Source organism: Ranitomeya variabilis, chromosome 7, assembly GCF_051348905.1.
Source record: "Ranitomeya variabilis isolate aRanVar5 chromosome 7, aRanVar5.hap1, whole genome shotgun sequence".
Classification (NCBI taxonomy): Eukaryota; Metazoa; Chordata; class Amphibia; order Anura; family Dendrobatidae; genus Ranitomeya; species Ranitomeya variabilis.
Genome location: NC_135238.1, coordinates 126088145 through 126102976, shown reverse-complemented (window position 1 = coordinate 126102976; position 14832 = coordinate 126088145). Strand labels below are relative to the sequence as shown.

Here is a 14832-nt window from a genome sequence, read left to right as displayed (position 1 = left end):
TTTTGTCTCCAAGCGCTTGTAAAATGACGGGCGTAATTCCACAATTTGGTCTCACTGGTGATCTGGCATACTGACATTAGCTCAGAATGAAAACAGCTACAACAGTAGCATAAGCCGTGAGATGTCCATGTGGTGTCCAAAGGTCCTTCACTTGCCCCCCTGTCTCCCTCTTCTGGAATAAAGGCCGGAACCACCCCCTACAGTAGAATACCCATGGAGGAGCCCTCTCTAACCAGAGGTTGGCGTTGTTTGCCTTAAGAAAGGTGTTTACTCGAAAGACCGGGTACAGGAGAGAGAGATCTGGGAGTTTTGATGTAATCCAGGAATGAAACCAAATGAGGCTGAGTCCAATCACAAAAAAGCAAAAATCCATGCCCAACCCACCTAATCTCCTTGTTCAGTGTGTAACCACTCTATTGACTAGGTTCAGCCTATTTCCTCATAACATTTGGAAAAATTGGCTCTAGTCCCATGTCCAAAGAGTTTCCGGCAACATGCAGACACTGCCCAAGTATATTAGTGCTTAGCCACTTAACCAGGTTAACCCTTTCTTGCAGGGTCTAAGACAAACCCTTCCACGAGTCCACCTTTTGGGCAGCGATATTAAGTCTGTCCTCCCAATTTTACTGGGGGAAAGCCTCCAAGCCAAAATCGATGCCTAGAATTATTGCTGAGGCCTGGTGCCCTGGAAGGGTGCCCGGGAAATCAAAAGTTGGATTTCCTCCTCCCAGCCATAGACTCACACTTTTCCTGGTTGATCATGGACTCGGATGCCTTCGAGTAGTAATCATTCTCAGACATGACCCACTCTGCTTTTCGAGGACAGAAAAAGAGAGACATCATTGGCTCAGCCTGGTTCATCTCGACTCCCACCAATGGTCCACACTCCATCCTCTTTAAAAGGAGATTGATCACAAACACATACAACAATCAGCTCAGAGGATAGCCCTGGCGGATCCCAGACCCAACCTCAAAAGGGTGACCCACCCAACGTTCACGAGCGGAAAACTCTCCACCTCTTTGTAAAATGCCTTTAACCAACTGATAAACCTCCCAGGCAGACAATACTTTAGATGGATGGACCAGTGGTACTCATGATTAACTCAGTCAAAAGCCTTGACCTGGTCTAAGGACAGCAAGAACCCCTTCCAGTTACCTGTCCTTCTCTGCCTCTCTGCCTCTTGGACACCGAGCACAGCACTAAACATACTGTAACCTGGAACAGAGCAATGCTGAGCCATTGAAAGCAGTTGGCATGCAAACTTCACCAGCTGATTGAACAGCACCTTTGCCAGAACCTTTCAGTCCGAATTGAGAAGCGCTATGGGATGCCAAATCTCAATACGGCATGAGTCTTTACACTTTGACAGGATAATCAGGCTGACCTCCTCATTGATCTTAGTAGAGTGTCCGAGGAGAGACATTTGTTGAACACCTCAGTCAACAGGGGGCCCAAGGAGTCCCTAGAGGTAAAGCCATGCAGACCTGACAACTTTTTGGGTTGGAGTCCATCAATCACCAGTCTCTTCCCTGATTGTCTCTGCCAAAACATGGAGAGGGGTCATCACCTGGCTCAGGAATGGTTTCAGCCAGGAAAGCCCACATCCCATCCCAATCAGGATCCCTCCTTCCCAAGAAGTGAGTAGAAGGACCTGACCACTCCCAGGATCCCTGATTTGGATCTGTTCAGGGAACCCATATCATGCTGACACCTTTTGAGTAAAGACTTTACTCTGGAAATTTCCTCACAGTCCCCCCAGTCAAAACGAGCTGTTTCCTCTATAGGGCCCAATACAAGCGATACTTGTTTAGATCTCTAAGCCTCAAATGCTTACGAAGAAACTTTCCACCTTTTCTTTGAAGATTTCCCATCACTCAGACTTATTGCTATAGAGACCCAAAAGCGATACCTGGCTCTGAAGAAACCCCTCAAAAGACTGTCTTACTTCCACTTCTACAAGAAGGGATTAATTCAGCTTCCATAGGCCTTTTTCCATTGGTGGAGTCTCTGCAGCATTCAAGGAAAAGAAAATTAAACTGTAGTCAGAACACTTCATCCCAACAGCAGACACTAGCAAAGAGAGGTTTTTCTGCAAAGAAGGAAGCTACAGTGTCTTGCCAAAGTATTCGGCTCCCTGGAACTTTTCAACCATTTCCCACATATCATGCTTCAAACATAAAGATACTAAATTTAAATTTTTGGTCAAGAATCAACAACAAGTGGAACACAATTGTGAAATTGAACGAAATTTATTGGTTATTTTAAATTTTTGTGGAAATTCAAAAACTGAAAAGTGGAGCGTGTAATATTATTCGGCCCCTTTAACTTAATACTTTGTTGCGCCACCTTTAGCTGCGATCACAGCTGCAAGTCACATGGAGTAGGGCTCTATCAGTTTTGTACATCGGGAGACTGAAATTCTTGCCCATTCTTCCTTGACAAACAGCTCAAGCTCAGTGAGGTTTGATGGAGATCGTTTGTGAACAGCATTTTTCAGCTCTTTACACAGATTCTCAATTGGATTGAGGTCTGGACTACTTTGACGTGGCCATTCTAACACTTGGATACATTTATTATTGAACCATTCCATTGTAGATTTTGCTTTATGTTTGGGATCATTGTCTTGTTGGAAGGCAAATCTCCGTCCCAGTCTCAGGTCTTTTGTAGACTCCAACAGGATTTCTTCAAGAATGGTCCTGTATTTGGCTCCATCCATCTTCCCATCAATTTGAATCATTTTCCCTGTCCCTGCTAAAGAAAAGCAGCCCAAACCATGATGCTGCCACCACCATGTTTGACAGTGGGGATGGTGTGTTCAAGGTGATGAGCTGTGTTGCCTTTATGCCAAACATATCGTTTGTCATTGTTGCCAAAAAGTTCAACTTTGGTTTCATCTGACCAGAGCACCTTCTTCCACATGTTTGGTGTGTCTCCCAGGTGGCTTGTTGCAAACTTTAAATGACACTTTTTATGGATATCTTTGAGAATTGGCTTTCTTCTTGCCACTCTTTCATAAATGCCAGATTTGTGCAGTGTACGACTGATTGTAGTCCTATGGACAGACTGTCCCACCTCAGCTGTAGATCTCTGCAGTTCATCCAGAGTGATCATGGGCCTCTTGGCTGCATCTCTTATCAGTCTTCTCCTTGTTTCAGATGAAAGTTTAGAGGGATGGCCAGGTCTTGGTAGATTTGCAGTGGTATGATACTCCTTCCATTTCAATATGATCGCTTGCACAGTGCTTCTTGGGATGTTTAAAGTTTTTTTTGTTCATTTTGTATCCAAATCCAGCTTTAAACTTCTCCACAACAGTATCACAGACCTGCCTGTTGTGTTCCTTGGTCTTTATGATGCTCTTTGTGCTTCAAACAGAACCGTGAGACTATCACAGAGCAGGTGCATTTATACGGAGACTTGATTACACACAGGTAGATAATATTTATCACCAATAGGCATTTAGGACAACATTGGATCATTCAGAGATCCACAATGAACTTCTGGAGTGAGTTTGCTGCACTGAAAGTAAAGGGGCAGAATAATATTGCACTCCCCACTTTTCAGTTTTTGAATTTCCAAAAAAATGTAAAATAACCAATATATTTCGTTCAACTTTTCAATTTTGTTCCACTTGTTGTTGATTTTTCACCAAAATTTAAATTTGGTATCTTTATGCTTGAAGCATGTTATGTGGGAAAAGGTTGAAAAGTTCCAGGGAGCTGAATACTTTCGCAGGGCACTATCTATCCTAGACCTACTGCTATCCCTATGAAACGTGAAATCCCCGTGACCTGAGATGTGCCGGATGTGAGCATCCACCAGGTGAGCTTCACTCACTATACTACTATACTATCATAAGCCAACTGTTCTTCAGAACCTCACCTATCATGGGATCTAGTTATGGTGTCAAAATCCTCTCCAAAGACCACTTGTCAGCTTGTAAAAAGATAGGGCTTAATCTTCAAGAAGAGACACTTACAGTCCCACTTGAATTGTGTGGCCAGAAATGTTGATGAGCCGAATCTCCTGTCCGCTCATGGAGACATCCAAGACTAAGCACCTTCCCATTTCTACCTCAATCACTCGTCGGTATTCCACCAATGCGGCCTTAAGAATGTCCGCCACCCCGCTGTAAGGCTCGGCTGCAAGAGACCAGTATGAGGGCATATTTTTCTACTTCCTCTTCAATATTACATATTCCTCATGTGTGTTAGTCTGGTCTACCACAAAAACAAAATGTCACCCTCAATTCGGGTGAAAAAATCAAAGGCCGTAAATCTAGCCACATCTGACTTAATGCTGGTGAACTTAATTGACGTCAGAGTCAATGGAATGGGTTCCGTCATCATGAGTGATTAAGTTAGATGGCCTTTTTCTTCACTCCACCCCCTTTTTATTTTCTTTATCTTATGAAGAGGAATCCGACACACCCCTCCTCTTCCGAGACACTGAGGTATGCATATCGTCCTCCTTAGTTTTTGCTTCCTTGTCTCCAGGGCAGTTTTCCCTCCAGAGGGATGTAAACCCTCCAAAGGTCAGATGCCACCACCCTCCGAAAGCCCTTCAGATGATGCCCTTGACACCTTACCCCCAACCTTTGTCTCAGCAGAGTTGTGAAGGGATTGGTACAGGTTGGAGAATGGGACTAAAGGGGAAGTCGTGCTTAGAAGTGTATGAAACTGTGCGGTTTAGACTGGAAGGAGAAAGAATATTAGTATGATGTTCTGATATACGTATCTTAAGCTTCCTGGTAGTGCATCCTATAAAGGCAAGATTCCACTTAGTGCATCTGATCATATAAACCACATTCTGGGAGCTTCAATTAATACATTGTCTGATTTTAAATTCTTGTGACTCGTCATGATTTGCAAACATACCTGTAAGGCTACGTTCACATTTGCGTTGTGCGCCGCAGCGTCGGCGCCGCAGCGCACAACGCAAACAAAAACGCAGCAAAACGCATGCACAACGCTGCGTTTTGCGCCGCATGCGTCGTTTTTTTCATTGAATTTGGACGCAGCAAAAATGCAACTTGCTGCGTCCTCTGCGCCCCGACGCGGGCGCCGCAGCGACGCATGCGGCGCAAAACGCAAGTGCGCCGCATGTCCATGCGCCCCCATGTTAAATATAGGGGCGCATGACGCATGCGGCGCCGCTGCGGCGCCCGACGCTGCGGCGCTGGCCGCAAATGTGAACGTAGCCTATTAAATGAATGCTTGCAAGTACAACATGTATTACTACCACATTTTTAAAAGCCAGAATGATCTAAGCATGGTTTTAATACACAGCTCAATTTTTGTTTTGTTTTGGATTTTTGACCAACACAAACTTTTTAAAATTTAGTCTGCACAAGGAACAACATTTTATAAGGAGTTTTCATTTAAAGCAGACTTGAGCTTTGTAAAAAAAATACTATATTTATACTATATTAAAGACATAACTGATGACCTAATACTGTACAAATGTTTACAAATTTCAAACAACTGACCGTCACATCCAAACATAGACTAAGTGTGAACAGGTGCTGAACCTAGAGTCACCAACTCGTATACAGTCAAATAAATAAGGCAGCACACTGCGGCGCTAAAACATGCAAACATGAAAATTGAACTGCATTACTGCACTAGAAATATGAAAAAGTGAGAGCGTTTAGCACATAAATTGGCCACTTCATGTGTACCTGGTAGCCACATTAAGGCATCTCTCGTATACCAGGTCCTAAACTTTCCTTTCCAAATGTTTGCCGCAATTGAAGGCCTTATATTCTTACAAACTATAATAACCAACAAGGGAAAATACAACAGTTTACTGAAACCCCCCCCATTAAAATATATAACCTTTATTAAATATAAAATAGATTAGAAACACATAGTATAGATGCCCCTTAGTAGATATGGTCTGGGCTATAGGATACTATAAGGAGACCACTTCCCCAGTATAGCTGGAGTGATATCTTCCTAGCCAATAACAACCTCTATTTCAAAAATAGAGGTAAGCCCATCCCAATATCTCATGGTCAATAGTAGAACCCAAAATAAGTGATATAGCTGTGCTGGCACACTCTCACTCAATAGATGTGCAGATATGAGTGATCTTTCCCTAGACACCCACCTATCTCGATGCCTACCTAGATGCGGAGGTTGGCACCCTAAGAAACACAAGAATGGCGCCCCCGCTCATGCAATGGCTGTCCCTAATCTCCTAATTACATAATTACATACTATAAGGTATTAGTCAGAAACAGAGGGCCAGACAGCCTGTAACAATCATATGATGGTGTATTTTTTAGATCATATATGAATAGATGAAACCAACAAAGGGTATGATGTAAAGGTACCTTCACACGAAGCGACGCTGCAGCGATAGCGACAACGATGCCGATCGCTGCAGCGTCGCTGTTTGATCGCTGGAGAGCTGTCACACAGACCGCTCTCCAGCGACCAACGATGCCGAGGCCCCCGGGTAACCAGAGTAAACATCGGGTTGCTAAGCGCAGGGCCGCGCTTAGTAACCCGATGTTTACCCTGGTTACCAGTGTAAAAGTAAAAAAAACAAACAGTACATGCTCACCTGCGCGTCCCCCAGCCTCTGCTTCCTGACACTGACTGAGCTCCGGCCTTAACAGCACAGCGGTGACGTCACCGCTCTGCTTTCACTTTCACTTTAGGGCCGGCGCTCAGTCAGTGTCAGGAAGCAGAGGCTGGGGGACGCGCAGGTGAGTATGTACTGTTTGTTTTTTTTACTTTTACGCTGGTAACCAGGGTAAACATCGGGTTACTAAGCGCGGCCCTGCGCTTGGTAACCCGATGTTTACCCTGGTTACCAGTGTAAAACATCGCTGGTATCGTTGCTTTTGCTTTCAAACACAACGATACACAGCGATCGGACGACCAAATAAAGTTCTGGACTTTATTCAGCGACCAGCGACATCACAGCAGGATCCTGATCGCTGCTGCGTGTCAAACGAAACAATATCGCTAGCGAGGACGCTGCAACGTCACGGATCGCTAGCGATGTCGTTTCGTGTGAAGGTACCTTTAGGGACATGAGAAATGGACAGTCTTTACCATTCATCGCCCGTACACATGTAAGATATCCAATATGCAAACACCTGGGTAATGGGTGTCTAGATACTACAACAACATACTAATAACCATATCAACTATATCATCAGCCCCATATAATTATTGGGGATTAGATGGTACAATTATGGAACAACATACTCAAACAATAATATATAAATGCATGATTCAGTAGATGTAATCGCACGCCAACAATACCACATATAAAACTGTCAGAGATTCACCAATAGGTACAAAACATGTCCCAATGATACCGACATCTTGATAATGTAACTAAACTTATCTGTTGATGGGTGGTACTGTATACAGGCGGCTGAGGGTCACGATGAGATGACAACTTACATAAAGAAAATAGGCTCTCAACACGTTTCCCCCACACTTGGGTTCATCAGGAGAGATTCAAAATAACATGGCAGTGGAGAGTTGTCCAAAAGATACGGCTGCCAATTGAAGGCCATTAGTTGAAGACAACTTTCTGACACACTGGGAATTAAGGCTATGTGCACACGTAGGAAATGTGGTGCAGAATTTTCTGCACTAAATCTGCATCTGCAGATTTGATGCAGTTTCTGTGCAGTTTCTATGCAGTTTCTGCGCAGATTCTATGCAGTTTCTGTGCAGTTTCTATGCAGATTCTATGCAGATTCTATGCAGTTTCTGCGCAGATTCTATGCAGTTTCTGTGCAGATTCTATGCAGTTTCTGTGCAGTTTCTGTGCAGTTTCTATGCAGTTTCTGTGCAGTTTCTGTGCAGTACAATGTAAATCAATGGGAAAAAAAAAAAGCTGTGCACATGGTGCAGAAAAATCTGCAGCAGAAACGCTGCAGAACTGCACAAAAGAAGCGACGTGCACTTCTTTGAAATCTGCAGCGTTTCTGCGCAGATTTTTCTGCACCATGTGCACAGCTTTTTGTTTTTCCCATTGATTTACATTGTACTGTAAATCACAGTGCAGTTCTGCAGCGTTTCTGCAGCAGAAAAATCTGCTGCAGTTCTGCACCAATTCTGCACTAAATCTGCATCGTGTGCACATACCCTAAAAGAATTGGAAAATCGATGTATACTGAACTTCTTTGTTTTTAAGTTTAAAATAATGTCTAAACTGTCATAAAAAATAAATGATATACTGTGTAGTTATTTGGCATTGACATGTTAAATTGATAACAATGCTAAAAAAAATGCATTTCTTATCCATTCCAAGAAACAAATATTCAGCTTTGGAGTTATGATTCTGTTTTTTTTTTGTTTCTGATTTATAGATCTATGAATGGATGGATCAAATCAAAGAAACACATAAAGACCTAGTCACATTACATTATTTGGGGTCAACCTATGAGACAAGACCCATTTACTATTTTAAAGTAAGTTGTCCTCAATGCTGAACAGTGTTTTCTGGATAAATTATTGTACTTTTTTCTTCAATTAAAGGGAATCTGTCAGTAGGATCAAACCTTTTAGGCCGGGGTCACACATGCGAGAAACACGTCCGTGTCTCGCATGTGAAACCCAAGCTCTGGCGCCGGCACTTGGGAGCGGAGCGTGCAGCTCCATGTGTTCCTATGCGGCCGCACGCTCCGCTCCACAGTGCCGGCGCCACAGCTTGGGTTTCACATGCGAGACACGGACGAGTTTCTCGCATGTGTGACCCCGGCCTTAAACCACATATATGGGCTCATAGGTCATAGGAAACTGAGTAACATGACACCTTGATATTCGCTATCCAATGTCTTATACTAGAAAAATTCATGTTTTTCTTATATATAAATGAGCTGCTAACATTTATGGACCAAACAATGATCTTCCTGAAAATCTGCCTCCAGAGCTTATTTTAAATAATAGTGGGCATTACCAGTGTGACGTATAATGATTGACTCTTTGCTCTCATACAGCTCTACAGATCAGAACTAACACAGTACAGCAAAGTCAAGACTATAGTGAGACAAAAAGTAGAGAACGACAAGGCACTCAACAAAAAATAACTTGTGGATGGTGCTCAAGTAGGGTATCCAACCCGTAATCTAAGCAAAAATAAACTTGGCACTCAAAATAATGAAAGATGAGGAAATTTCATTTATTTTGCATCCAGACAAAAAACAGAAGAAATAACTGAACGTTTTTGGTCTCACAGTGGACCTTCATCAGAGTATCTTGCTGGTTCAGAAGGATAAGACAGTGTGCTTCAAATAAGCTTGTAGGATGATAAGAGGAAAATGTCTGGATGCTGCGTTGGGAATCAAAATTCAGTTCAGCATGTCCTTTTATAGGTAATTACTATTGCTGTGACCAAGTGCTGGTTGCTGCATATGTAGATCAGATTATGTGCAGCGCATCCATGTGAGGCAACTGTGGTCGCTGCTTCAAAGTACTGTGTGTTTGGAGGTCCTGGGAGCTGGACCTCCACACACACAGGCGCGTCCTCCTGTCCAGCTCCCAGGACCTCATATATCAGCCCTTTACAGTGAACAGATATATCAATATTATGAGGAAAATGATGTTTGCCCCTCCTCATTATACTGCTCGTTATGGAGGCGTGAATTAAACCAACTCCCAACGACGTTTCCATTATTCTTGGAGTAATGCTCATTGCCTTACTCATCTCCTTTCCAATCACAGCTCACCACTTGTGCACAAAGCCAAAAAATCCACTAAAGAACTGTGAGTGGGGTTTGCCATTTCCTGACACTTGGAATTTGTTTCCCATTTTCCAGTACACTGGATTGTCCTATGCAAAACTACAACTCGTTCACAAAAAACAAGGCATCATTTTTCTACATTGAGGTAAAAATGAAAAAGTTATGGCTCTTGGAAGAAAAGGAGGAAAAAACAAAAGGCACAAAAACAGCAAATCGCCATGTTGGGAAGAAGTTATTCTGCTGATATCAGAGTTTTCTACATTGTCATACATGGATGCCAGACAGTAGGGTTGAGCGAAACGGGTCGATCATTTTCAAAAGTCGCCGACTTTTGGCTAAGTCGGCGTCTCATGAAACCCGATCCGACCCCTGTGCTTGTCGGCCATGCGGTACGCGACTTTCGCGCCAAAGTCGCGTTTCAATGACGCGAAAAGCGCCATTTCTCAGCCAATGAAGGTGAACGCAGAGTGTGGGCAGCGTGATGACATAGATCCTGGTCCCCACCATCTTAGAGAAGGGCATTGCAGTGATTGGCTTGCTGTCTGCGGCGTCACAGGGGCTATAAAGGGGTGTTCCCGCCGACCGCCATCTTACTGCTGCTGATCTGAGCTTAGGGACAGGTTGCTGCCGCTTCGTCAGAAGCAGGGAGAGCGTTAGGCAGGGTCCACTAACCACCAAACCGCTTGTGCTGCAGCGATTTCCACTGTCCAACACCACCTTCGGTGTGCAGGGACTGTGGAAGCTATTTTTTATTTTTTTTCCCCTCAGCGCTGTAGCTCATTGGGCTGCCCTAGAAGGCTCCGTGATAGCTGTATTGCTGTGTGTACGCCACTGTGGAAACCAACTGCTTTTTTCAAAGCACATATCCTCTTGTTCCTTCCTTTCTGCACAGCTATCTTTTTTGTTTGTCCACACTTTTTATTTAATTTGTGCATCAGTCCACTCCTATTGCTGCCTGCCATACCTGGCTTACATTACTGCAGGGAGATAGTAATTGTAGGACAGTTTTTTTTTTTGTTTTGTTTTTTTTTGTGGGAGATTAAGATTGGCATTTCTGCTACAGTGCCATCCCTGTGTGTGCCATCTCTCACTGAGTGGGCCATAGAAAGCCTATTTATTTTTTCCGTGATTTGTGTTCTAAAATCTACCTCAACACAAAAACACTACATCAATCAGTGGGAGAAAAATATTGGCCTCAGTCAGGGCTTGTGTGCCACTGCTGTGTGTGCTATCTCTCATTCAGTGGGCTATAGCAAGCCTATTTTTTTTTTTTTTTTTTTTTAATACTATTTGGTTTCTAAAGTCTCCCTGAAAAAAAAAAAAAAAACTAAAAAAAACAGTGGGAGAGTAATATTGCCCTTTCAGCTTGTGTGCCAGTCTTGACTCCTGGGTGTGCCACCTCTCTCCCTCTCATTCAGTGGGCCATAGAAAGCCTATTTATTTTTTTTTTTAAATATTATTGGGTTTCTAAAGTCTCCCTTAAAAAACAAAAAATACATAAAAAAACAGTGGGAGAGTAATATTGCCCTTTCAGCTTGTGTGCCAGTCTTGACTCCTGGGTGTGCCACCTCTCTCCCTTTCATTCAGTGGGCCATAGAAAGCCTATTTATTTTTTCCGTGATTTGTGTTCTAAATTCTACCTCAACACAAAAACACTACATCAATCAGTGGGAGAAAAATATTGGCCTCAGTCAGGGCTTGTGTGCCACTGCTGTGTGTGCTATCTCTCATTCAGTGGGCTATAGCAAGCCTATTTTTTTTTTTTTTTTTTAATATTATTTGGTTTCTAAAGTCTCCCTGAAAAAAAAAAAAAAACCTAAAAAAACAGTGGGAGAGTAATATTGCCCTTTCAGCTTGTGTGCCAGTCTTGACTCCTGGGTGTGCCACCTCTCTCCCTCTCATTCAGTGGGCCATAGAAAGCCTATTTATTTTTTTTTTTAAATATTATTGGGTTTCTAAAGTCTCCCTTAAAAAACAAAAAATACATAAAAAAACAGTGGGAGAGTAATATTGCCCTTTCAGCTTGTGTGCCAGTCTTGACTCCTGGGTGTGCCACCTCTCTCCCTTTCATTCAGTGGGCCATAGAAAGCCTATTTATTTTTTCCGTGATTTGTGTTCTAAATTCTACCTCAACACAAAAACACTACATCAATCAGTGGGAGAAAAATATTGGCCTCAGTCAGGGCTTGTGTGCCACTGCTGTGTGTGCTATCTCTCATTCAGTGGGCTATAGCAAGCCTATTTTTTTTTTTTTTTTTTTTTTAATATTATTTGGTTTCTAAAGTCTCCCTGAAAAAAAAAAAAAAACCTAAAAAAACAGTGGGAGAGTAATATTGCCCTTTCAGCTTGTGTGCCAGTCTTGACTCCTGGGTGTGCCACCTCTCTCCCTCTCATTCAGTGGGCCATAGAAAGCCTATTTATTTATTTTTTTTAAATATTATTGGGTTTCTAAAGTCTCCCTTAAAAAACAAAAAATACATAAAAAAACAGTGGGAGAGTAATATTGCCCTTTCAGCTTGTGTGCCAGTCTTGACTCCTGGGTGTGCCACCTCTCTCCCTTTCATTCAGTGGGCCATAGAAAGCCTATTTATTTTTTCCGTGATTTGTGTTCTAAATTCTACCTCAACACAAAAACACTACATCAATCAGTGGGAGAAAAATATTGGCCTCAGTCAGGGCTTGTGTGCCACTGCTGTGTGTGCTATCTCTCATTCAGTGGGCTATAGCAAGCCTATTTTTTTTTTTTTTTTTTTTAATATTATTTGGTTTCTAAAGTCTCCCTGAAAAAAAAACAAAAACCTAAAAAAACAGTGGGAGAGTAATATTGCCCTTTCAGCTTGTGTGCCAGTCTTGACTCCTGGGTGTGCCACCTCTCTCCCTCTCATTCAGTGGGCCATAGAAAGCCTATTTATTTTTTTTTTTAAATATTATTGGGTTTCTAAAGTCTCCCTTAAAAAACAAAAAATACATAAAAAAACAGTGGGAGAGTAATATTGCCCTTTCAGCTTGTGTGCCAGTCTTGACTCCTGGGTGTGCCACCTCTCTCCCTTTCATTCAGTGGGCCATAGAAAGCCTATTTATTTTTTCCGTGATTTGTGTTCTAAATTCTACCTCAACACAAAAACACTACATCACTCAGTGGGAGAAAAATATTGGCCTCAGTCAGGGCTTGTGTGCCACTGCTGTGTGTGCTATCTCTCATTCAGTGGGCTATAGCAAGCCTATTTTTTTTTTATTTTTTTTATATTATTTGGTTTCTAAAGTCTCCCTGAAAAAAAAAAAAAAACCTAAAAAAATAGTGGGAGAGTAATATTGCCCTTTCAGCTTGTGTGCCAGTCTTGACTCCTGGGTGTGCCACCTCTCTCCCTCTCATTCAGTGGGCCATAGAAAGCCTATTTATTTATTTTTTTAAATATTATTGGGTTTCTAAAGTCTCCCTTAAAAAACAAAAAATACATAAAAAAACAGTGGGAGAGTAATATTGCCCTTTCAGCTTGTGTGCCAGTCTTGACTCCTGGGTGTGCCACCTCTCTCCCTTTCATTCAGTGGGCCATAGAAAGCCTATTTATTTTTTCCGTGATTTGTGTTCTAAATTCTACCTCAACACAAAAACACTACATCAATCAGTGGGAGAAAAATATTGGCCTCAGTCAGGGCTTGTGTGCCACTGCTGTGTGTGCTATCTCTCATTCAGTGGGCTATAGAAAGCCTACTTATTTTTTTTTATTTTTTTTATATTATTTGGTTTCTAAAGTCTCCCTGAAAAAAAAAAAATACCTAAAAAAACAGTGGGAGAGTAATATTGCCCTTTCAGCTTGTGTGCCAGTCTTGACTCCTGGGTGTGCCACCTCTCTCTCATTCAGTGGGCCATAGAAAGCCTATTTATTTTTTCCGTGATTTGTGTTCTAAATTCTACCTCAACACAAAAACACTACATCAATCAGTGGGAGAAAAATATTGGCCTCAGTCAGGGCTTGTGTGCCACTGCTGTGTGTGCTATCTCTCATTCAGTGGGCTATAGAAAGCCTATTTATTTATTTATTTTTTTTTTATATTATTTGGTTTCTAAAGTCTCCCTGAAAAAAAAAAATACCTAAAAAAACAGTGGGAGAGTAATATTGCCCTTTCAGCTTGTGTGCCAGTCTTGACTCCTGGGTGTGCCACCTCTCTCTCTCATTCAGAGGGCCATAGAAAGGCTATTTTTTTTTTGGTTTTTTTAATATTATTTGGTTTCTAAAGTCTCCCTGAAAAAAAAAAAAAAACATAAAAAAACAGTGGGAGAGTAATATTGCCCTTTCAGCTTGTGTGCCAGTCTTGACTCCTGGGTGTGCCACCTCTCTCCCTCTCATTCAGTGGGCCATAGAAAGCCTATTTATTTTTTTTTTAAAATATTATTGGGTTTCTAAAGTCTCCCTTAAAAAACAAAAAATACATAAAAAAACAGTGGGAGAGTAATATTGCCCTTTCAGCTTGTGTGCCAGTCTTGACTCCTGGGTGTGCCACCTCTCTCTCATTCAGTGGGCCATAGAAAGCATTTTTTTTTTTCCTTGATTTGTGTTCTAAAATCTACCTCAACACAAAAACACTACATCAATCAGTGGGAGAAAAATATTGGCCTCAGTCAGGGCTTGTGTGCCACTGCTGTGTGTGCTATCTCTCATTCAGTGGGCTATAGAAAGCCTATTTATTGATTTATTTTTTTTCTTATTATTTGGTTTCTAAAGTCTCCCTGAAAAAAAAAAAAAAAACATAAAAAAACAGTGGGAGAGTAATATTGCCCTTTCAGCTTGTGTGCCAGTCTTGACTCCTGGGTGTGCCACCTCTCTCCCTCTCATTCAGTGGGCCATAGAAAGCCTATTTATTTTTTTAAAAAAATATTATTGGGTTTCTAAAGTCTCCCTTAAAAAAAAAAAAAAAACATAAAAAAACAGTGGGAGAGTAATATTGCCCTTTCAGCTTGTGTGCCAGTCTTGACTCCTGGGTGTGCCACCTCTCTCCCTCTCATTCAGTGGGCCATAGAAAGCCTATTTATTTATTTTTTTAAATATTATTGGGTTTCTAAAGTCTCCCTTAAAAAACAAAAAATACATAAAAAAACAGTGGGAGAGTAATATTGCCA

General features: G+C 42.0%; 1 protein-coding gene across 2 annotated transcripts in view; it reads left to right on the top strand.

The window, feature by feature from the left end:
• The window catches only part of LOC143786367 (carboxypeptidase O-like), a 302348-nt gene that overhangs the window by 150940 nt on the left and 136576 nt on the right, over window positions 1-14832 (top strand). For both annotated transcript variants that reach the window (XM_077275702.1, XM_077275703.1), the window contains one exon: window positions 8340-8441. In XM_077275702.1, coding sequence (XP_077131817.1) covers window positions 8340-8441 — 102 coding nt within the window. The remainder of the gene's footprint in view (window positions 1-8339; window positions 8442-14832) is intronic.